This window comes from Alexandromys fortis, unplaced genomic scaffold (genome assembly GCF_014885135.2).
Source record: "Alexandromys fortis isolate MF-2015 unplaced genomic scaffold, M_Fortis_MF-2015_v1.1 scaffold_308, whole genome shotgun sequence".
NCBI lineage: Eukaryota > Metazoa > Chordata > Mammalia > Rodentia > Cricetidae > Alexandromys > Alexandromys fortis.
In genome coordinates, this window is record NW_026068180.1 from 233,380 (window position 1) to 258,566 (window position 25,187).

General features: G+C 34.6%; 1 protein-coding gene across 1 annotated transcript in view; it reads left to right on the forward strand.

Annotated features, from left to right (window-relative positions):
- Positions 1–21,015, forward strand: part of Pspc1 (paraspeckle component 1) — a 60,645-nt gene extending 39,630 nt beyond the window's left edge. The window contains exons 7-9 of the mRNA XM_050129145.1: positions 13,217–13,274; positions 16,380–16,549; positions 18,538–21,015. Of these exons, the coding sequence (XP_049985102.1) occupies positions 13,217–13,274; positions 16,380–16,549; positions 18,538–18,723 (414 nt within the window). The 3' untranslated portion in view covers positions 18,724–21,015. The remainder of the gene's footprint in view (positions 1–13,216; positions 13,275–16,379; positions 16,550–18,537) is intronic.
- Positions 21,016–25,187: the final 4,172 nt, after the last annotated feature.

Consider the following 25,187-nt stretch of genomic DNA (forward strand, 5'->3'; position numbering starts at 1 on the left):
GGTCATGTTCATCTGCATGCTTTCTGTTTTTGTAAAATGAATTGAAACACTTTGGTTAGTTTGTTAATATCTGCTTTGCCCTACAGAGTCTTAAGTTGACTAGATGTGAACAATAATACTATATCAAGAGTGTATGGCAAGCAAAGCCTAGAATATTTATTACTTGGCCCTGTTTGCTGATTCCTAATCTGAAGTCAGTTTGGTAATTGGGGGGATCTTAAAGAAAAGGCTCAGATTATCCAAAGTCAACAGTCTGTAAATTACAATGCAAATTAATTAATTTTTGTTTCCTTTCCAGTGCTTTTAGAAGGCCTATTGAGCAGATCTGCTCATATCGTAAGCTCCAAGGTTCCTGAGGAATCCATATTAGGTTCATGATAGTCTTATTTATAAGTCAATGCAAGAGTTAACGAAGCGACGGCTAAAGAGATGCTGCCAAACGCTATTCTTTCTGGTTTCCAAATTTTTTTAGTTTTCGTCAGTAGAGGTTTAAACAATTTTTCTTCTGATGTTGCTTCCTCTTAATCAGTAGTGTTAACTTTACTGTGTTGATGCCTCCATGTCAGTCTTTTTTTTTTTTTGTATTTTGTATGGATATTTTTTATTACCTCCATGATTTATTTATAAAATTGATTTGCCCTGGTGTAACATGTGCATACCAAAAACATGAGGTTTGGGAATAATAAAAGTCATTAATCGGAGCTAACAAGGAGAAATGACACCTTTTTTTCTTATTTATGATATGGTTGGTAGGTACACATTTTCTGAAATGATGTATGCATGTTTTAGATAAGTTGTAATTTTGTATTTTTCTACATGGCTATTCCTCTTCTAAATTATTTAATGAGTTAATTTGATTGGCTTGCAATAGAATGTTTTCCTTTTTTAGAGGAGTGGAAAGGAGTCAAATAGCTGACCATTCAGAGGAATGTTACAATTAGTTTCCATAGCTTTTCATTCTGTGGGAATAGTTGAAGGGATGGTACTGAAAGTTTGGACTTTGATCTGACTTGCAGGTCAACTAGTCAACAGACTTGGACATGTTGATAAAACTCTAAACAAATAATACAGTGATTGTAATGGTCTTAATGTATTTGTAACCAGTTTGGCTTATTTAAAAATTGTTTTATTGAGCTATATATTTTTTTCTACTCAACTCACTTCCTCTCCCTTCCCCTCCTACCCTCTCTCATGGTACCCATGCTTCCAATTAAATAGACAATTTTTTGTTTGTTTTTCTAGACAGGGTTTCTCTATAGCTTTGAAGCTTGTACTAGAACTAGTACATCAGGCTGGCCTTGATCTCACAGAGATCCGCCTGTTTCTGTCTCCTGGTTGCTGGGATTAAAGGCATACACCACCACTGCCAGGCCAGTTTGGTTTTTTACACTTTCACTTATTTAACTGGTTCTTTCTATAAGCAAAAGATTTGTAAATATTAGGGAGGGTATATAGTATTTTCAGGAATTGTTTTTATTGTGTACATAACAAAAGAACAGAGTCTAGGTTGTTAATTAGAAAGCTGTCTGTATCTTGGGGTACATAATTGAAACAGACTTCTGATTAAATAAAAATACACTAGTTAAGCTTATGATATTTGCTGATGTTATTGAAAATGTTCTTTAAGATTTTGATGATTAGATATATCTGACTGAAAGTATTGGTCGGGGGCAGGAGAGATGTCTCAGCTGTTAAGAGCATTGGCTGCTCTTCTAAATTAGATCTTAATTTTTGACACCTATATGGTAGGCTCACTGCCTGTTGTAACTCCAGTCCCAAGGGATCCATGCCTTCTTGTGGTCTCCAAGGGCACTGCATACATGTGGTGTACGTGCAGGAAAACATCCAGTAAAACAGATTGATCATTTCTATTTAGATATTTAATTCTTTAATTATGCTAAAATTTTGGTTTTATTAATGGCTAATTACTTAGAAGTTTCCATAAAAATTATACATATGTTTATATATGAATATATATATCTGAATATATATATTTCTAAATTTCCTTTAAGTAGTCTTAGGTGTCCTCAAACTTGGAGACCTGCCTACTTGTTCCTCCCAAATGTTGGAGTTAAAGGCATGTGCCATCACGCCCAGTATTAAATTACTTTTAAAAATAGAAGATACAAAATTAGCTTTGTTAGAAGAATCACACGGCCAAGCCCAATGAACATGGGGTTCTGTGCTCTTATGATTCATATATAAAAGTTTTTTTTTCTGAACACATCTAATGGAAGTTATTAAATATCTTATATGTCATTCTCGTATTAAGGTACAACTTGGTGTTTCAGACATACATCATATCTCTCGTCCTCCCCCTCTCATATTCCTGGAGTTTGTCTATAGTATAGATATAAACTGTATAAACACAGTTTGTCTATTACCTCTGATTGTTCAACCCAGCCTTTTCCTTTTGTTTGATTTTTAGTGCCTACAAATTAGATTCTAAGTTTTAAAATGTTTTTGTTTGCTGTTATGCTGAGTCTTTAGAGGTCAGGGTTTGTGCATGTGTATTATAGTTAGTTAGATGTAAGCTGAAAGAATCAAATAGTTCTTTTGTGTTTATGTTCCCTGTGGGCACATACCAATGTTGGCCATAGGGGCTAAAGCTTGTAACCCTAGTACTCTTACGGTAAGGCAAGAGGATCACAGATTTGAGGCTCCACCATGGGAGTATGTACTACATGGAGAGATGTTGTAGATTAAAAAATAGGTAGGATGGGAAGTAGAAAAAGACAAGATCTCCTGAGTAAATTGGGAGTGTGGGTATCATGGGAGAGGGTAGAAGGGGAGGAAGGGAAGGGAGCGGAGAAAAATATATAGCTCAAAAAAACTCAATAAATTTTAAAAAGCAAAAAATAAATAAAAGAATAAAATAAAATCGTTTAAAAAAGGTAGGTAAGTATATAGGTAGGTAGATAATCTGCAGTCATAGTTTTAGCTGTACTTTATGAGTCACCGTGCCTTTGTGTATTCTCTTAGATCAAGTCTTTTGTAGATTGTTAGAAAAACACAGATAGCACTGAGATAAAGCTACTGGACTCATAGGTTTTCATAATGGAATCACATAATGAATATAATTAAAAAAAATCCTGTCAATCAACTTTTTTATCTGTGTGCTTGATTTTCAGCATACCTAACTTTTTAATCTGAAGATTCTGTTCACTTTATATTAAGACTGGTTTCCATTACAGAAAGATTTTTCCATTTAGGTGGGGAAAATTCCTATTATTTCCTGTGCTATAGGAATTTTGGTACAGAGTATGTAGACAGGGAAGGACCTTTAAGAGGTACAGCTAAAGTGTTCTTACTGGTTTAGAGAAGCATTCTCTCTATTGGAAGAGTTTTTCATGGTTTTCTTTAAAATTTTCACTGATAAAATTGGTTTATTATTCTACTGTGTTGTAGGTGTACTGTATGTCTTTTCATTTGAAATGGTAAGTTTTAATAATTTTTGATTCAGATGGTAAGATCATTTTTAACAAATATTTACCTTTTTTGAGTAAGCAGGTAAGAGAGTCAGCAATAGAGAAAAGAAATGGTTGGTCTAAACATGCTTTGGAAATGCTGTTGATATCTGTAATATAATTAATACTTTGATTTAGTAAGTGTTTCAATTAGTAACATTTAAAGAAGCTTGTTACTTCTGCTCTGTGACTTTAGTGTAGAGCCATTTTGCAGGAATTACTTTACTTGGTGGTTATATTCTTAAATGTTTTTAGCTTTAATACCGATAGGACAGCATAAAGCTATGTAGTATCACCCAAATGTCAAGAATTCTGAATTCAACTAGATAAATGAGTATCTTAATATTTACTGCTGGCGGGCACTGCAAACCTTGATTTGTAAACATACTCTACTGGTGATATGCTTAAGTTATATTATTGATAATTATAATTGTGTTTTCAAAGACTTTTTGAATAATTTGAAAGAACAAAGTTTTGGTAAGTTTACTTTTTGTCTTACGTCTTCTGCATTTTAAATTTTGTCTTTTGCAACTTCAAATTTGATATAACTGATTTTTATTTAGTACTTAAAATCTAAAATTTTAAATTCTGTTACTTTGAGCTACCTACTTAGAAAAAAATATTTGTCAACATATTAGTGCTTCTACGAAACTATTGGCATGATTTAAACAGCAAACAAACATTTTCTCCTTCATGAAGTATATATGTAATTCTTCATAACATTGGACTGTATACTGCGTTCTTCTTCCATTATTGCCTTTCCATGGACCAATTTTAGATTGTCTCTTGTACAGTTTATGTTTTGTTCTTTAGTTCATCTTTCATAATTTCACCTGGCATCATAGCCTTATTAGTTTGGTATTAAAAAATTAAATTTGAAGAATTATTAAGTATTGCTGATATATTCTAGCAACCAAAAGCATCTTTTTAGTGGCACATGTATGTAATCCCAGTAGTTATACTGAGAAAGGAAGATCAAGATTTTTCATGAACACCCTATCTCAGGAAACAAAATAGAATTTTTTTCAGTGAATTTGCTATGACAATTGAAAATTATGTCATAAATATATATCATCATGTAAGTGCATTGAAATATTCTCAATGCAATATATGTGTTTGTATATTAATTTATGTAAAATGTGTGTTTTCTCTTGTCTGCTGATACCTATTAGATTGATTTTATATGGTTATATGCAATTCAGTCTCAAATATACAATGTACTAAAAAACAACTATTGATTTTCCTGCATTTTAAAGCTTAAAAATCTATTATTGAGTGAAAGCTCTTATGTTTTAAGTAATCTTCATGCTTGTTGTTACTTGAATTTCTGATTGGACAAAGAACAATTATTTTTATTTTTATGAGTAATAGAATGAACTTGATAATTGATTATTAAAATTTTATTTTGGAGGCTAGGTTTCCTATCCAACTTTCGCTTGTCTCTGATTTTCCCTCCTTGCTTTCTTCCTTTTTTTGTTAGACTTTTAAAAATAGTTTTAAATTCCTAGCCACACTGATGGGAAGGCATGGAGGTTTCCCTCATGCCTCCTCTATTGTATCCTTCCACTATCTCCGTACTAGCATGGGATGTTTGATGAGCACATCTTGCCACATCAATAACAATTATAGACAATAGTTTAGGGTTCATTCCATGTGTTACGATTATGAGGGTTTTGAAAAATGTATGACTTTTACCATTCTGATATTGGACAGAGTATTATTTTGTGCCTTTTCGTGTGTGCGCGCGCGCACACACACACACACACACACACACCCTCTACCTACACACCCCTACCTACACATATACCTTTGCTCTGTTTTTAGTCTTTCCTCCTTATCCTTTACACTCCCTGATCTTTTTAGTGTGTTCATGTTTTTTTGTTCCTCATTTAAGATTTAAATTTTCTCTGGATCTTAAAAATTTCTTCTTAGTGTTGAGCAATAATTCTTCTTTCCTAGATTTAACATAATTTATTTGAAGAAATTTTTGTTGACTTCAAGGTTTAGCTGCTATTAACATTCATGGACAGTTTTGTTTTCAACTTCCTTGGGTAAATACAAGGAAGTGATTTGAATCATATGGTAAGAGTAAAAGAGTTATGTCATCACCAGACCTTCTTTCACAGTGTTTATGCTATTTTGCTTTCTCTCCAATAACGACCGATTATTCCTCCAGTTGCTTCTCATCTATACTAGCATTTAGTAATGTAACTGATTATTGGACTTTGAATATTTGAATACTTTGTCTCTCTCATTCTCTTACTATTTGAATCCTTTTGTTGTCCTCCTTTTCCTCCTCTTTTTTGTCTCTTATTAATTTTTGTTTTATATATATGAATCTTTTGCTAGTATGTATGTCTGGTGTGCCTGGCACCTGGGGAGACCAGAAGAGGGCATTGGGTCTCCTATGGATGGTATGAGCTATAGCGGGTCCTGGTAATTAAACCTATGTCCTTGGTAAGAGCAGCCAGTGCTCTTAATAACAGAGTCATCTTTCTGGCCTCTTTCTTTTAAATTTCGATTCTTTAATGATATGTGATAGAAATTTCATTTAATCATGATAACACTGAGGACTTCTGAGGCTGGAGAGATGGCTTAGTAATTATTAGCGTTGGCTTTTCTTCCTGTAGACTTGGATTCAGTTCCCAGCACCTACATGGAAGTTCACTACTGTCTGTAACTCCGGTTCCTTTAAGAAAACAAAGCAAAACAAAAACAAAAAACTGAATACCACTACCTGTAGTACGAGTATTTTAGAATGTGTGTATTCAAATTGAAGGCAGAAAGTCACAGTTATATTTTGGAAGTTTATATTTCATCATGTATTTACTCCTTCTCTAATTGTACATTATATGGAATTTTGGATGTCGTTTTCAATGATATAAATTAAAAGTGTTAAACTAGCTAGGGATCATGGCTTGAGCCTGTAATCCCTGCACTTGTGAGACTGACGCTGGAAACTTGATTTAATGGGAGGTCAATCTGGGCCAGGCTAAGGCTAGCTTGAAAAGCAAGCTGGGGAGAGAAGAGACTGGAGAGTGCCAGGTTTTTCTAGCTTTTTCCTATGTTGATTAGGTTGGCAGCAGTCAGTCTCTGCAAAACTTTTCCTAATTTTGTTTGGTTGATAGCTTGCATGATGATAGTTTTTGTGCTATTCTTTGTGCCTAGGAAGAGTATTTTAGCTAACACTTGCTTACTGGCAGTTTTTTTTTTTTTTTTGGTTTTTTGAGACGGGGTTTCTTTGTGGCTTTGGAAACTAGCTCTGTAGACCAGGCTGGTCTCGAACTCACAGAGATCCGCCTGTCTCTGCCTCCCGAGTGCTGGGATTAAAGGCGTGTGCCACCATCGCCCGGCCTTTACTGGCAGTATTTATTTACTATTTTTTCATGGAAGTTTGACTGGTTAGTACCCTGTTACACAAATTTCCTTACTAAAGCAAAGAAAATAAATTGTTAGGTATGGTTGACATATTTATAAATTTAGGTTTAGAAATATTTATGGATAAGATTGGATCTTGTTAACTATGAGAACTTTTCTTTCTATGTTGCATGTGTTCAAATGTTTAAAAGTGTCTCAAATTGTTCCCTAGACAATTCTTACAAACTTCTTAAGATTGTTGATTATGGCCATTGAGATTGCTTTAAAAGGAAAATATACTTCACTTTTGCCCTGCAAATTCTGTGATTCCTCTAAATTACATTGCCTTAAAATAAAACACAGCAAGCTAGCAATACTTAGTACTCAGTAAGTATTATGGTTCAGTATGTAAAGGGGCTTGTTGTCAAGCCTGGCCTTTGATCCCTGTATACTTGGTGGAAGAAAAGAACCAGTTTTTTTGCAAGTCCTTTGTTTTATATGTACATACACACTCAATATATGCAGATAATTGTAAAATCCACAACCACACCATTTGATTATGTGAAATGTATATTTAAAATCATACTTCTATCTTAAATATTAAATGAAAAGTGGTATTAGGTGCCAATAGTGACATAGTAACCATGCTTTAGGAATAGTTTTTGGGAATAATTTTGGGACTAATGTATGTTGGTGTAGACTTTTTTTTCTACTTTATGCTTTTATAGGTAGGAAGGAAGATTAGAACTTTAAAGTGCTCTCTTTGTGGGGGAGGGGACTGTAAAGATGGCTCAGTTGTTAGGAGCATTGTCTGCTCTTTCAGAGGTCTTGTTCAATTCTCAGCAACCACATGGTGGCTCAAAGCCATCTGTAGTGAGATATGGTGCCCTCTTCTGGCTTGTAGGCATACACACAGACTGAACACTGAGAGCATAATAAACACATAATCTTAAAAATAAAGTTCTCTTGGGTCTAGAAAGATGAACTAGCATTTAAGAGTATGAGTTACTCTTCCAGTGGACCAGAGTTTGATTCCTGGCACCCATGTCAGGTGACTCAGAACCACCTGTAACTCACACTCATGTGATATGTGCATGGTAAAAGATAAAATAGGAGTTTAAGAGATGGCTGAGCAATTAAGAGCATTGGCAGCTCCCCGAGAGTACCAGGTCTTGATTCTTGGTACCCACGTGGTGGTTCACAATTGTCTGTAACTCCAGTTTCAGGTCATCTTATGCCCCTTTATGACCTCTGCAGGTACCAGGAAAGCAGGTAGTACATAGATATTTTATGTAGGCAACACACCTCTCTCTGTATAAAATAGTAATAGATAAATATCTACTCTTAAAAGAAAGTTTTTAAAAGTGAGATTAGCAGCATATGCTTGTATTGCATCACTCGAGAATTGAAGGTATGAGTGTCTGGAAATTTTCGCCAACCTCGGCTACTTAGTAAGGCCCAGTTCAGCTCTTCTAAATGAGACCTTATTTCAAAACAAAAAGATATACAGCAACAAAGCAGTAGGTTCTCAATCTTTTTGGCGACTAGGTTCCTTTATACTAATTAAAATTTACTCAAGACTTGAGTTTTTTAGTTTTATTTATAGTTGCCATTTTACAAATTACAGCAGTGATTTAGAACATGTTGAGGTTGTAGAGATGAATGGTCTAGTGCTTAGTTGCTGCTCTTCCCATGGCTCCATGCTTGAATCCCAGCACCCTTATCAGGTGGCTCACAACCACCGATAACATCTTTTTCTGACTTCTGTGGGCATGTACACACATCACACACACAAATAGAGATAGTATAGAGTAAATTAAAGAATTTTACATCCCTACTTAAGGAATGAAGTCTTATTTTTACTCTGTGTCGTTAATGTTGAATAACTTTGTGAAGTGTAAATGGTAAATTTGTAAATTTGTTTAATATTCTGACATATCAAATAGTTATCTTCCCATGCTTGCTTTTGTATTTCATGAATTGAAAAACTATCCATGAAGTCAAATGTGCTTATGTACACCTTTATTCCTAGCAGCTGGCCAGGGCTATACAGGGAGACTTTTATCTTTTCTCTGCCACCTACTCCTCCCCCCACCAGCAAAAAATAATAATAATAATAATTTCTTACATGGATAATACTTGGATGGCAGTTTCTTAGAAATGCTTTTGAGCTAAAGCTTGTTGTTCTGCTTTGAACTTGGAGTAGAACTAACGTCATGAAAAAAATTTAGGCATCATGTAAAAAATTATTGGTCTTTTAAGCAAATCATCTAATTTTTACTCTCTTTTACACAGAAACTATATTTCTCAATATGTCAGCAATCAGGTGTTGAAGTTCTAGGTAAAAATGTTACTTTGTGTTGAAAGTGGTTTGTCTATTGTGAGACCCAATCACATAAAAACTATTTTTAAAATAATCATCCTCTTTTATAATGTAGTAGAAGGCTGTCTATGTATTCTGTTCAGTTATACAGGGTAGTAATAAAGTCTATGATGGGTTTAATAAAGTTAGTTGATTTTTTTTGCTGCTTCATTCAAATCTTCATAATCATACTTTAAATTAGATGTATGTCATTAATTATATGAGTACACAGTGGGTTCAAGTCCCCTGATTGTGTTGAAATACCAGGAATTTCTCATAACCATTGTTTTTGCCATATTGAAATGTCATGAATGTTGGTATTTTGAAAATGCTTGATAAAATTCAGTATTATAAATTTAGTATTTGAACTTTCAATGTTAAACATTACTTTGTATGTTTTCTGAAGGGGTACTTTGTGAAAGTACTTTTCTGCTACTGTGGGATTACTTCTCTCAGTACTTGGCTTTGGAAAACAGTTGTACTTTGCTTCTTATTTTGTCATCTGTTAATTTATAATTCTTTTATGGAAAGACAATGTCTTACAGTTTAAGTTAATTTTAGTTAGGTTTTTTACTGTTGGGATTATTGAATGGTGGCCTCTTGTAATGGCAAAATTTTAAGAATTCTGTTAGCAGAATTTTTATGACAACTCAGTCATTTTCTCTTTGTATTGCCTCGAGCAAGTTAGTTACTAGCTCTTTATCTTTTATATCTTCTGCTACAGTTCGATGGTTGTAGAAATAGGCCAGGGAGTGGTGCAGTTGGTAAGTGCATGCATGCTCTCCAAGCACAAGACCACAGAACCCATCTACAAAGCCAGGCGTTGCAGTCATAAATGGTTATGTAAGCCTGTAATTTTAACCTTGGTGTGTGGGTACATGATGGGCATTGGGGCTCAGTTTCTGAGACTCCAACCTCTCACACTTGATGAACTTGAGGTTCAGTGAGAGATTCTGCCTCAAAATAAAAAGCTGGGCCTGGTGCTGTGGCATGTGCTTTTAATCCCAGGCATTCAGGAGGCAGAGACAGACTGATTACTAGAAGGTTGAGGCCATCTAAGGTTACATAGTAAGTTCCAGGCCAGCCAGGGTTTCACAAAAAGAATGGTGGAAGGCTTTGCATGATGTCGTACACTGTCAATCCCAGCACTCAGGAGGCAGAGGCAGCTGCATTTTTGTGAGTCTGAGACCAGTCTCTTCTAATTGCAAATTCTAGGACAACCAGGTTCACACAGTGAAACTCTGTCTTTTCCCACCCCCAAATTAAAAAAAAAAAAAAAAAGATGGAAAGGAATCAAGAAAGCACACCATTTGGGTCTTGATGTGCCATTTGAACATTGCATATAAAACACATGTGTACACACACAAAGATCATTCTGCCTGATAGATAGGGTTGAATCTATTTTAAAACTTGAGTTTTCATTGTAGTTTTATTTTATTGCATGAAAATCTTGAAGATTTCCTTATGTGTGTGTGTGTGTGTGTGTGTGTGTGTGTGTGTGTGTGTGTATGTGCGTCTCTGCCTGCCTACATGAATTTATGTGCACCACATGTGTGCAGGTGCCTACAGGGACTAGATGAGGCTTTCAGTTTTCCTAAAATTAGAATTGCTAATAGTATGAGCCATCCATTTGTATGCTCTTTAACTGTTGACTCATCTCTCTAGACCTCTTGAATTAAAGTCTTTTATTTTTTTAAGATTTTTTTTTCTTTTTAAATTTATGTGTAGGGCTGGAGATATGGCTCAGTGGTTAAGAGCAGTGATTGCTCTTCCAGAGGACACGGGTTCAATTCCCAGCACCCACATGGCAGCTCACAACTGTCGGAAAATGCAGTTCCACAAGATCGGACACCTTCACACCCATGCACATAAAATAAAGTTAAATAAAAAATTAGAAAAAAAACACAAAAATTTTAAAATAAAAATAAATTTATGTGTATATATGTGTGCCATATATATATACAGGTACCTTGGAGACCAGAAGGGAGCAGCAGATCCCTTGCTGCTTAAGTTATAGAGATGGTTATGAGCTACCTGGTTTGGGTGCTGGAAACTGAACTTAGGTCATTGGAAGAGTAGCAGTTGCTCTTAACAATGGGCCATTTGTCTAGTCGCCATTAAAGGACTGTTGAGATGCTGGTTACAGTTTTTCAATTTACACTATAGTGAATACTTAGGACAAAGTTAAAACATCACTAATATCTAAGAAAGTGTTAACTTTTATCTGTTTCAAAATGTATTAAAAGCTATTCATGCCTGAGGCTAATGCTCAGTTCTTGCTTATCCTACTTGAGACCCTGAATTTGATCTCCAACATTATTTATAGGAGAAGGGTCTCTTGCGTTTTGGGTTAGCACACAGTTTTGAATTCTTTAGGTTGGTGTGAATAGACAATACCCTGAGTCTCACTTTTAGGTTCTTATGTTACTGTGCTATTGTATTTCACTAAAAGTTTGTGACAATAGATTTAGAACATAACAATCTCCTGAAGTCATGAGAAGGAAACTTAAATAAATATTTAACATGTTTAAAGTTTTTTCTGTATAACATCTGATTGGTCATCGTTTTGATCTTATGATCTTGTGTTTTTCATTTTTGAGACAGAATTTCACATAGACGTGACTCACCTGCTCCTCACAGAAATAGATACCTTTCTCCCTCTGCCTTATGGGAGTGCTGGGACGAAAGGCATGCTTTACATGTCCAGCCTTACTTATTCTTGCCTTTTCATATGTTAATGATAGTATCTGTTAACACATAAATTTTATGAGAAGAAAAAACATATTTCTTAGGAAGTTGTATTTACATTTTATAAATAATATGGTAAAACATTTCTTTTGGCTGTATCGTAGCTTTGTTCATTTCACATTGCTTTATTAAAATATTTATTTCTTCGATTCTAAGCGGGCAGGACTTTTCCCGCCTCATACCTGTGCTAGGGGATCGTACCTCAGACTCTGTGTTTGGTAGAAAGGTGCTCTGCTACTGAGTCCTACACCCACCCTACCACTCTGGGATGTCTTTAAAGAGCTTACCTACTACTTAATGCCATTTATTCTTCCATTAAGCATTTTAGGCCCTTGATTTTATATGCTGTTTTCTCCAGGATTATATCATCATTAATCATTTATGTTTAACAACAGTTGCTTTTCCCAAGAATAATTGTTGTTTCATTCAGCCATGCATTGAATTGAAACCCTCATTGATACTTTTGTGTCAGAGTACTTTTCATGGTTTCAGCATTTAATATTTTGGTTAAAGTGGTATTGCAATTTCATTGTTATTGATTAATTTCATTGGCTTAATTTTGAAGTAACTGGCAGTAAATAATTCTTATACAGTAGCTATGTAATGAAATTTCAAATGTTAATTTATATGACCTGACTCTTGTGTTATAATTCTACAGTGCATCCATTTCAGAACTTGGAAAATAAGAAACAGTTTATTCATGTTTTAAATAAAACCACTGCTTTATTTAAAGGAAAGCAATATTACATAAATTTTTTTTTATAACTGCTAGTGTAGACTGAAGACGTAGGGTGTATATATAGACCAGAGGTGGAAGAATGCCTGACTAGTTGAATAAAAACTCATGGATCTTTCATAAGTTTTATATAATAAAAACAGCCTGTAACCTTTAGAATTCTGTAATGTGGAAGTTAAATATAATTGGCGTTATTCAGGCTAGGTGTATCTTTGATGAAAGTTTCTTTGGAGTGACAGCATTAAAAAGCTAGCAGATTTTATGTAGTCTGGTTCATTTGTAACCTGGTCTTATTGTATCAAGTGAATATTCTAAGCACTTAATGCTTATTAAGCCTTGGAGTGTTTATTTTTTTTTTTTTTTTTTTTTACTTTTCCCTTTCGTTTCCTCTTTTCTAGTAGTCTTGTTAAGTAAATAATGTTGGAAAATTTCAGAATTTTTTATGGAAAGTGATATCCCAACTCACTCTTTTCTGTTTGATTTTAGATGGGAAATGTCAAGTCATAAGATCGATAGGTTGACTCTGACAACTATGTTTACTTACAGAGAGAACAGGAAATGAGAATGGGTGATATGGGTCCCCGAGGAGCAATAAACATGGGAGGTAGGGATTTGAAGCAAAAGACTTATGTAACTTAACTTACTTGTAAATATTTTGGGACTATATGCTGTTCATGGTATTTGTATGCTGAAAACCTGAAACATGGAACCAGTTATGAAGGTGATATTTCTTATATTTAATAAATGGATTTAAGAAGTGTCTAGAAAGAATATTTTATAGCTGAAAAATACAATTTGATATATTCTGTGAAAGAAGCTTTTAAACTAGGTTTTGATGCAGGGTGCAACAATTCTAACCATTTTGCTTAAATACAATGCTATCATATTGTACAAACCAAGTGTCATTTTCCCCTTGGAAATTGACAGATTCTAAGTTGTATTTTCACTTGATTTTAGAGTTCCTATTTTAAATTTTTACTTTTTGTTTGAGACTGAGCCTTTTTATTTACTTTACAAAATGTTTTAAATGTTTTTCATGCCTACGGTATTTAGCATGGAAGTATTTCTTCACAGTCTTCTATGGCTTGTTGAGGAAATCAAATGCCTTACATGTCTTTAGAGGAGTTGCAAAATTGTTAAGAAATAGTATCATAAATAAGGTAAGGGAAAAGTGCATAGATATCATGACTCTTATTAGTAAACTTAAAATTTGAAGTGGTATACTGTAATCATTGGCCAATGAATTACATTTTACATAATTTTTATATTAAATTGTCCCATAGAAACATCACGAAATTGAAACTTGTATAATTCATATGTGCATGTTGTTTTAACAATTATACTATCAGAACATATAATGCATTACCAACTAATATATTCTTAAGATTGGTAGCATATGAGAATAAGGAATTGTATCAATATTTTCTGAAGTTAGCCATGAAAAAAAAATACTTGTAATTCTAGTTCTTTTATTCTTAGATAATCTGGAATAGTTTATTACTATCCTTTTGGTCACTGTTCTTGGCCTTCAGCGTGTGACTTAGCATTTGTGGTATGCAAAGGAAGCATGAAACGTGGCCCTTGCCCCATGAACCTATCTATGCCGTTAGTGTGTGGACATGTGGAATCATTAGTATAACAAGATTTCTGAGTTGAAGCTTTGTATACAATGGTGATATGACTCAGTATTTTTTTATAGTAATTTATGGGTAATAAATTTAAAAGGTAATAGATGGCATTTTTTTAAGAACAGTAAGATTATGAAGTTCAATTTCAAAGAATTTTTGCCATTTATCTTAGAATCAAACTTTGACTTGTAAAATTTTAAACAGTTTTTGGTAGTGCAGAGAGATCTGAAAACATTCTTTTGCTTAACACCTTTATGAGAATACCCTTTTGTATTACTTAATTTAGAAGAAAAATAAAATTTTGCAACATTTATTAGGAAATCATAACATGCCTTTTAGCACTCAACTCTCTTAAAGTCTTCAGTCAGTGTTAAGACTTGATGGTTTATTGCAGTTCCCATCTTGTTGAATTGTTGAGTTGTTAAAACTGTCATAGTACATCAAGTTTCATAAATGGGCTAGGGTTGTAGCTCAGTGGTTGTGCTCAAGGCCCTGTATTTGCACCACACAAATCCTATTGCTGTTGATAGTGTGGCATCATCATTTTTGATGTATTACAAGTGGACACACCAGATAATGACAACATTTCTTAGATTTGTACAGGTAGGAGGCGGAAAATAGGTCCACGTTACTGATAGTTGGGAGTATTACTTGACATGTTCCGACTTGTATCATTAACTGTCTGAACTCTCATAATACTAATAAAAAGAAGGGGGCTGGCCGTGGGGGGGTCTCACACCTATAATTCTGGCATCAAAGAGGCTGAGGCAGGAGTATGTGACAGCAAACCCCCTAGGCTACACACAAGACCTCCCTTTTAAAAAAAAATGAGGGGAAAACAAAGGCCTTTAACCTGGTTTTTTTTTTTTTTTTTCAGAAAAAATTGAACTAAGAGGGCTTGTAGTTGTTGCCATCTGCCTTTCTTTTCTGTTATATGCATGTTTATAACCGTATATTGAGGAAGTAGAAATTGTTAACTTTAAGTGTTGATTAATTAGAAAGAATATGTTGGGATTAAGGAACTTGTTTCCTTTGAAATTGGTTGTTTCTTGGATTAGAGTTCAAAGAGCAATAGCATGTGACACCATGGATTGGCGAGGAGTGTGACTACCTTCTTTCTCCTGCTCCTTAGTCTTGACACTGCAGTGTTCAGCTGCGTTAGGTCCTGTGACATGGACTTACTGTGTTCTTAAGAAAGTCAGTTCTGAATATCTGAAAACTGGCCATGTATTGAAATAGTAGAAGAAATCTTGATTTTGGCATTAGTTTTTGGTTTTGGAGTTTTATGATTAAAAAACTCATCCCTTAAATTAAAAAATTAAAAATTAAAAAATTAAAAATAAAAAAAATCATCCCTTAAAATGTTTTATTTCAGACTACCATACATGTTGGAGTACAGCTCAGACCAGTATTGTAATATGACTCAGGTGGATATCTTAATGACCAAATTAGAAGTCTGATTATGCCTCTTTTCAGAATTTCACTTTTTAGAAGTACTCCCTAATAATCATTTTCTGTTTGGATGTAACTGTGTTTTAAAACCTGGTTTGACCTGAGTAAGATTTTTTGTTGTTGTTTAGATTATTTATTTTAATATAAAATTGAAAAGCCATTCTTTGGTAAGTTTTAACAATTTTGTAAAAGCCAAGGGATTTTTTTTATAGCTAATGTTGTGTAATTCCCTCGACTAATTTTCCTTCTTAAGATTCATTGTTTTGATATGCTAATAGTTTTAGCTGTATTTAGCTTTTGAGTGCCAACCCTTTACCTTTTATTAAGGCTGGTGGAATTTAAAATTATCAAGGGTCATTTCTTTAAATTAAGTTACACTTAGTATTTCTGATTTTTGAAACTTTGCATATCTTAGTCTCAATTGACATTGGCTTTACTTATTTCTTGTAGGCTTGTTTTAATAAAGAGAATTTTACTGTGTATATGATGCTGTATTGTTGATGGTTTAGTGTTCCATTCTTAAGGAAGGAAAATAATTTTGATGATAGTTTTGTTTTTATGAGTTATAAAGTTGTTAATGTTCACTAAACTAAGATAGGACAGCTCTAAGTGTAGATTGTTTTGCATAGATGCATTTAGCCCAGCACCTGCTGGTACCCAAGGGCCTCCTCCAATGATGGGTATGAATATGAACAACAGAGGAACTATACCTGGCCCACCAATGGGCCCTGGTCCTGCCATGGGACCAGAAGGAGCTGCAAATATGGGAACTCCAATGATACCCGATAATGGCACAGTGGTAACGTATCACTAAAATTATTTTGATTTTATTTTATAACTAAACATTTTTCTGCCCCAAAGGTAACTTCACACTTACTATAGCTAGACATCATTGCTTTTGGCAGCCAACGAAGAGAAAGCAACTTGGTTAAGTTTTTATTTATTTGAGACAGTTTTAAGTGGCCAGATGTTATGTTAGTATTGCCATCACTACTTACTTTGCTACCTCAATATAGAAGATATGTGCCACTACAGTTATTCTTCAGTACTTTTAATTTACATCTGTCTTTGAGTGTATGGATGTAATGCTAAGTGTTTATATTGTGCTTTTTCTATGTAGACTATTTACCTTTGGAAACAAAACAATACTATGTATGAAATGACAGATTTTAGTTTTTATGAAAACAGTATAATTTATTTTAGACCATTTACTTCACTGGAAAATAGTTAACAGTAAAACATTATTTTTCTAAAGCTTTCTAAAGGCACACTGTTATCTTCAGTAAAAAAGGTACTGTTTTATTAAAAGTATTAATTGCTTGTATTAGTAACCTAAAAATACAGCTTTTTTTTTTTTTTTGGTCTTGTTCCAAGAGTGTGAAGATACCTTTGTATGGGTAAAACATGAAAATTGACTTTCTCAGTTGTAATTTCTGTCATCTTTGCATATCAGGTAGCAGGAAAGGGGCCTCTTACTATTTCTGAGGCCTTAGAGTAGGAAAATGTTTCCTCATGTAATGCTTGTTGATAGTTATTCTGAAAAGTAAAATTGGTGACTAGATTTCAAAAAGGGTGTTTGGTGTTTGGATTACCATACCAAAAGTTAAAGTTCCATTGATGGCTAAGAAGGAAGATGCACTAGCATTTAACTTAGACATGCCATCATTCTACGTCTGTGGTGATCAGAAGGGACTAAAGGAATACATTGTGCGTTGCAGAAATGAAGCATGCACTGGTTTTCTTGATATCATTTTGAAATTTATTGTACAAGGGTCATTAAAAAAGCAGGGTCATAGTATCTAGGACAGTCAGGTGGCACATAAAGAAGTCGATGCATTTAGGAGAGACAGCATTTTTGTAATGTAACTCCTGAAACTTGAAGTATGTTGGTTAAGTTTCTCTTTAGCATTAATCGTTAGCAGTAACATAGATATAACCAACCTATATTCCTACACATTACTTAAAATTGTAAATTTAATTTAAATGTCATCTTTGGTATTTTTAAGACAAAATTCTGTTCATCACTTGAGATGAACTATTATAAAGTGTCACAGAATAAATGATAGAGATGTTTAATGTGTTCTCAATAATTTGTTATTTAAACAGTTCTTGAAACTTATTTTCTTAATAATAGTCTTTAAAGGAAAGTATTTCATATGTCTCTATTAAGTCCCAGTTTTTTGTGATGTTCATGTTAGTGCTTTGTGTTTTAAAAGCATTGATTCTCAAGTTTATAGAATATTTACCTATAAAATAGTATGATGCTGCTCCTCAGTTTTACATCTCTGATTTCTTTTTAAAAAGTATCTTTCTTGCCAGGACAGATGGCGCATGTTTATATTATAGTCCCAGCACCTGGGAGGTAAAGGTAGAGGTAGAATCATGAGTTAGAGGCCAGCCTGGGCTACAAACAGATACTCCATCTCAGAGCAAAATGATAATATATATATATTTTTTTACATCATAGTTTCATGTAGTTATAAGCTTTTTAAAAAGGGATCAGAGCAGTGTGATTGGGCATAAGGAGGCATTTGCTTATGTCAGAATCAGTTCTTTTCACCAAATGGGGCATAGCTTAGCAACTTGTAAGTCTTCAGATGCTTATTATTATTTATTTTTTAAAAACAGGAACTAATTAAATTGCTCCTTTCTTCCTTCTATGTTTGATCCTGACTCTGCTGGACTTTCTGCTGAACTTCCTGACATCACCACTTGGGATTTTGCCAATTTTTCTTGTCACTTATATTTTGGCGTGTTCCAAATGGACTTTACTATATGTCATTATAGCACAATGATAGGTTTCCTCAAGGACCTCCGTCCCAGATGGGTTCGCCTATGGGAAATAGAACAGGTTCTGAAACTCCACAGGCACCAATGAGTGGTGTAGGTCCTGTGAGTGGAGGTCCTGGTGGTTTTGGTAGAGGAAGTCAAGGGGGCAACTTTGAAGGCCCTAATAAGCGTCGGAGATACTAAATATTCTTTCATTCCCGGCTGTTTAGAAAAACACTTTCAATGGTATGCCTTTACACGTTGTCTGTTACCTGGAAAAAAATGGTTTTATTGTTAATGTACGTAGATTGAAGTTTTTCTTTTGTAAAGCTTGAGTTTTTTTTTTTTTTTTTGTATTTTCTTTATTCATAAGCTTTGTAGATTAGGTTAGTGATAAAGATGCCCATCATTGTGAATGTTGAAATGTGTTGTGATCATAGCTAAGAATAACTGTGCCACATTATTATTAAATCTATGTAGTTACTTAATATCAATAAAGAAATGATTTTGCCTAATTTAAAAATGTTCTTAGTGGTATTCCCTCATGACTTTATAAAACTTGCTGTGGTTGCTTTAGCTAGTCCTATTTAAAAGTGGAAATGATTTTGCTTTTCTGTTTGTTCCAATAACTCCGAAGTCAGACTGTTAGTGAAAGCTGATGTCAGTGGGGATCAATAGTGTAGTGTTGTAGTGTATCTGTGGGTGGGAGGCATGCGGCTTCAGATTGTATAAACCATCCATATTGTGTAAAATTAGAGTTGTTGCTTACATTTCATATAGATTCTGACTATTCATATATTCTGAGAAAGGTTATTAAGGATCTCTTTGTTTTGTGCTGATTTTTTCAAATAAATCTTTTGAATCTTGAACAAAAATGTTTGAAGGTAAATCTCTCTTGATTATAAAATAATTCCTGGTTTTAATCTTGTTCCATCACTTATTTAGTAACAGTACCTACATTTCCTTTATTGTCACTAGACGAGTTAGTGTTAAGCTTTCAACCAACCAGTCAACCACAAACAGACACCATCACTAGAATGTCAGTGAAAGTGGATTTCGTCTTATTCTCCAACAGTTAGCTTAGCCACTGAAGCATTTCTTCTTGTTTTCTAGAAGTATTTTAAAAGGTAGTGCTGCTGTGTTGGCTTCCTTGTGTTAAGCCTGCCCAGTAACCCCGCCTGATGTTAGTACTGTTCAAATGCTGGTTCATGTTCCCTCCCACCTTTGGTAGGCTCAGTAGCATCTGAGTAGATTCGTCTAGGAAAGTCCATTTTTGAATTTTCATTTTCAGTACTTGGGAGAAACTGATGCCGTGTTGTGGTTTTCATTCCATAGTATTTAAATTTTCATATGTAGATGTAGATTCTCATATTTAACATATCCAGTTGACCAGCTAATGATCATAGGTGGTATTTCTCACATAAAAATTTCTGTGTATTCGTATGTTGTCCTTTTACAGAACACCTGTCTGCAGAGTAGAATGTTCTGGGGTAGATGGTATTTTTGTAAATAGTTCCTGCCTCCTTTTGATGAAAGGTATGTCATGGAAAGATGACTTCAGTCAATCAAAATTTTACATAAAAGCAATTGGTTGTAAAGCATGACTAAGATGTAACCTTTTGTACCAAATAATATTTCATTTTGTTGTTTAGTGTTTTTATTCTTTTCAGACACAGCAGAGGACTGAAAGTATTTTTTAGATGCTTGGAATATTCAGAAATTTTGTGTTTAGCAATTACTTGAAAATAATAAATTTGAGATTGTAAAATAATAGCCACTCTAATTCCCATTACAGTTTTCATAAGTATAAGGTGATGGGAAGCGGAACTTGTTTTAACTTTTAACAATTTGGGAATTAATGAGTTCTTAATTGCAATTTTAATTGATTTGTTTTAATATTTTAACTGTCTTTCTGTTACTATCCTCCAGTATTTGATTTAATTCTGAATTAAGATTCCAAGGTGCTTAATCATTTGTTGTTAATACCAAGCTGCCTTTGTCCAAGGCTGTGAAATTTTGTAATTTATTTGAAGAACATTTGAGTGGTTCTAGTCTCCTGAGAGTTTAGTATTCAGGCTCTACTGTAGCTCCAAGAAAAGTCTACACAGCCTTCTTTTCCTACATCAAGATAACCCTGTTCCAGTACTTAGAAGGTTTCCCCAGAAGAGTCAGCCTCTGAGTGACAGTCAAGTGGAACACCCATGACCTCCTTGTTACCCAGTTGTTAGTGCTTTTGGTGTCTCAGCTGTCTCATTCCATTTGCCTCATTAATTAGCATACCATTGGTGATTTGCTTAAAGCTGGTAGGAAAAATGCAGTATAGAAAACAGTTTCCACTTTCTGATTTAGTGTGAAGTTGTCATGTATGCTATCATAATTCTTTCAGCAAAAGTTAACGTGATATTATTTTAATCTTAGAATACTACAGTCTTATTTTTTTGTGTCTTGAAATAATCAACTTTGAAGTCTTGCAGAATTCAGGATGCGTATGCTAATTGTAGTTCATATAAAATAAAGGAACATCCAATTTTATCATTGTTTTGGAATTTCTTGCTTTTATTTTGTAAGTAAATAATTTTCTTCTTGATAGATGAGGTTTGTTTTTTTTTTTTTAAAGCTTGGATTATCTGTATTTTGTAAATTTTATTCTTTGATGTTTTTGGGTATTTCTATAATCTATGTTCAGCACCAAACATTCAGTAAAATATCAATTTTTTTTTTTTAGATGTCAGTGTATTTGGGGCATTATGTTAGCTGTGATTGGTATTTACTGGCAATACGATATATATGGACAGGGGCCAGGCTTTGGCTCTTGTTTCTCAAACACTAAATTGTAGCATAAAGTTTATTCAAAAATATCTTTGAATATTAGAGTAACTTATTTTTATGTAAATAGCTAAGTATCACTGAGTGACTAATAATAAGCTAAATTGACAGTTAAAACATCGATTTTAACGAGGAAAAGGATGCAACCGTGTTAACAAACGAATGAGGCTTTGTGAAGGAATATGATCAGATATGTGGTCGAAGCTTTAAAAGTCCTGAAATGGAGTGTCAGATGACACTAGCCCAGAATCAAAGCTCTTTATCCTTTATTCACCGTTCTAGAGGCCGTGGACCTGGGGGTTTGAGCTCATGAATAAGGGGAACTAAAGTCTGATGCCGTAGCCATTGCCAGAGCACCAGACAGTTCCTATGTGAGGGTTAAGAGGATCACATGATTAAAGTATCTCGTCACAAGTTGCTTGCGGCAGACAAGCTGCACATGGCAGAAATGTTTTTTCTATAGAGGTCACAAGACTCTTGTTGTCTTGTTTTTTTTTTTTCCTCACAACTCCATTCTTAGACTGTTTTCCTCCAGTCTTTCCCTGTGCAGCTGCTTACGAGACCAGTTGGGATACAGTAAACTGTTCTGTTGATACAGATATGTGGGGTGTGTCTTTTAAGGGTAAATGGAGAAGGCTTCCTGAAGAATCGAGTGGTGGTTCAATGTTCTCTGGATACTAATTTAGTTAGGGCTTCTCGGGTAGTAAAATGTAATCTTAAGACTGGCAGGATGGCTCACTGGATAAAGGCACTTGCTACCAAGCCTCATGGCTTAAGTTCCAACACTAGAATCCACATGGTGGAACGAGAGAAACATCTGGCACATTGTCTGTTGTCTCTGAATGCATGTGCCACACACATGCAGGTTCATAAGATGTAACCCCCCCACCCTTTCCTAGGGGGAAAAAATAAAACCTTTAAAAAAATTAATAAAATTCATAAACCACCAAAGTGCTGTCAAGTATCATCCCTTCCCTCAGGAAGCTGAGACAGGAGGACTGCTTCAAGGTGAAGGCTAGTTTGGACTTTATTGCTTGTGCCAGGCAGCCAAGGCAGAATAAGGAAAAGCCAGGCCCTGTGGTCAGGGTTTCAGTGTTGCTCTCATTAGGTGGATGCTTGCCCAGCTGAGGCACTGACTGGGTTCATTTTCCAGTTCCACTGAATGAAAGGGAAACAAACAAGTCTCAAGAGAAAGCAGTGCGTATTTATATTTTGTTTTCCTGTGTTTACATAGACATTTGTGGGCAAGATTTTCTTTCGTTTTATTGGTGGCGGGAAATAAATGGATATAGCTAAGATTTTACATGCATCTTTTAAAAATACCAACATTTTTAGGCCACCGTCATACAGTATGTTAATTTGTATGTATCAAATCAAAATATATCATTATGAAATTATTTTATGTTTGTAGAAATTTAAAGTTATCTTTTTGTTTAAGTATCAAATGCACTGTTTGTTTGTTATAAGCAGTATGTTTTTTGTTGTGGGGTGATTTCTTGATTACTGAATAATAAAGCTTTAGTTGCATTGTGGTGGTGTACACATTTTATCCCAGGGAGGCAGATGCAGGTGGATGAGTTTAAGGCCTGCCTGATCCACAGAGGAAGTTCCCGAACAGCCAGGACTATACAGATAACCTGTTTGAAAACAAACAAACAAATAAATAAAACTTTAAACATTGAAGACACTTAAAATTCCTGTGACTGCTACCGTTTTGATGTTTTTATAAAGCTATCTAGATTATGACCACCTCTAGAAGTTCCTTTTCATTGTTGTTTATTTACATGATGAAGTTTATGCCTTATTTTCTCTCTTGTTTTCCTTTTGAAGAACAGAAATAATCTGTTATTTCCAGGTCTGAGTTACCGAAAATTTCAATGTAGCAAGTATTCAGGTACATATACAGGTTCAAAAAGGATCCCTTCAGACATGTATGACTGAATAACCATTGGTACTGCTTACTACTTCCCTCTTTTCAAGAGTGTAATTACTTGTCACTTAAAAATGGCTAACGGCAGTGTTGTTCGTTTTCAGTGTGTGTCTTTCTGTTTTAAAAACAACTACCAGGGGCTGGGAAGATTGATCAGTTGTTAAGAGCATTGGTTTATAGAGAGGACCTGGGATTGATTCTCAGCATCCACATGGCCAGTCATAACTACCTTTATTAACGCTAGTTCCAGGGATCCAGTGTCCTCTTATAACCTCTGCAGTCACTAGGTGTACACGGTACACAGACATCCGTGCAGGCAGAACACTCACACTCATAAAAGAAGATAAACAGGTCTCTCACAGGGGCTGCTCAGTATTTGCAATGGCATTTAATCCTGTCTTGTAGAAACTACCTACCTCAATTCCCTGTGAGGGACTTCAGATCTCAAATTAAGATTAGGATTAATACAGTTGGGTAGAATTAAGTGCAAGCATACTAAGTTTGAATACATTGTTCCCATATTTTAAAGTTCAGTCAGTAAGGTAATGTCTGGGGCCCTTTCTTAAATGCTGTATATAAGCAGTTTGACAGTGTTGAAGACTTCAGCGTTGGTAATTTACCAAATTTTTTGGCTTTTGTTGTAAAGACAGTCACATTAAATTTAATTCATGTATTGAGCACATCGTTTAAGGTACATAAATACGTTAGTGTGAAAACTTGAGAAGCCACATTTACTCGTTACATTCCATGCTTTATTTCTTACTGAGTCTTTGAAATAATTCTGTGTTCTAGCTTCCACCGGCTAAATGAGATTTTGCATGTTTCTGGGTTTTCAAAGAACTGTGTAAGTCTTACGTATATTACCTTTGCTGTATTTGACTATGGGTTACCTACATTACAAGTTATGTAATCTCATGCAAAAATATATAGAACATTGCATGCATTTTAACAGCATAATTAGAGATCATTTTTGAGTATTTTCAATTACTATATAATTATTTCACTGATTTCTTATATTTAAATGTTAACCGATACGTTTATGAATGAATGAGAAACATTAAACTGAATCTTAAATTATTCGGTAATTGTTAGTAATTTCTGAACTTTTTGGTGTTAGCAGTATCAAAAATTTCTCCAGAATATACTTTAACCTCTGTTAATTCTTTCAACTGGTTAGAAAATTTTGCACTTACCTGAATTTGAATATGTTACACATTATTTTCATTTTGGACCCATTAATTTAGCAGAATGAAAATGATCACTGAAATAATTGTCTACAAATGATGTCTTCTTAGCCAAACAGTTTCTGCACAGTGGGGTGCTGGAAAGATGGCTCAGCCATTCAGGGCACTGGCTGCCCTTGCAAAGGATGCACTTGACAACCCATAATAAGCTGTAACTTCAGTTCCAGGGGCCCGATGCCTTCTGACCTCTGTGTGCACTAGACTGTAGCTGGCGTGCAGACTAAAAATGAACAGCTTTTTAAAAAGATAAATTGGTGCAAAAACTGGGTCTTCTGTGGGACAGCAGCAATGATCGTCCTTCTGTCAGTGTTTCTTGGATCTGAGTGAGGAGGCTCTCTAAACACAGATCTCTGAGCCTCCGTAACAGAGATTCTGGGCTCTCTACCCCAGTGTCTGATTTTCAGTAAAATTGCAGAACCAAGGAGCACACATTTCTTTGTACCAAGGTCTCACGTGATACTGGTGCTGATGGTTTGGTGATCCTACTTGGTTAATGTGTTAGACTTGTTACTCAGGTACAGGGCTGGCAGGCAGAAACATGCGCCTGTCCCTGGATTTGATCCCTGCCACCACCCAAAAAGGTAGAACTGCATTTTGGGTTATGTAATTTTTAAATTTATTTTGGTCATAGCTTAATGTCATAGTATATTGTAGGTTAAGATTTCTGT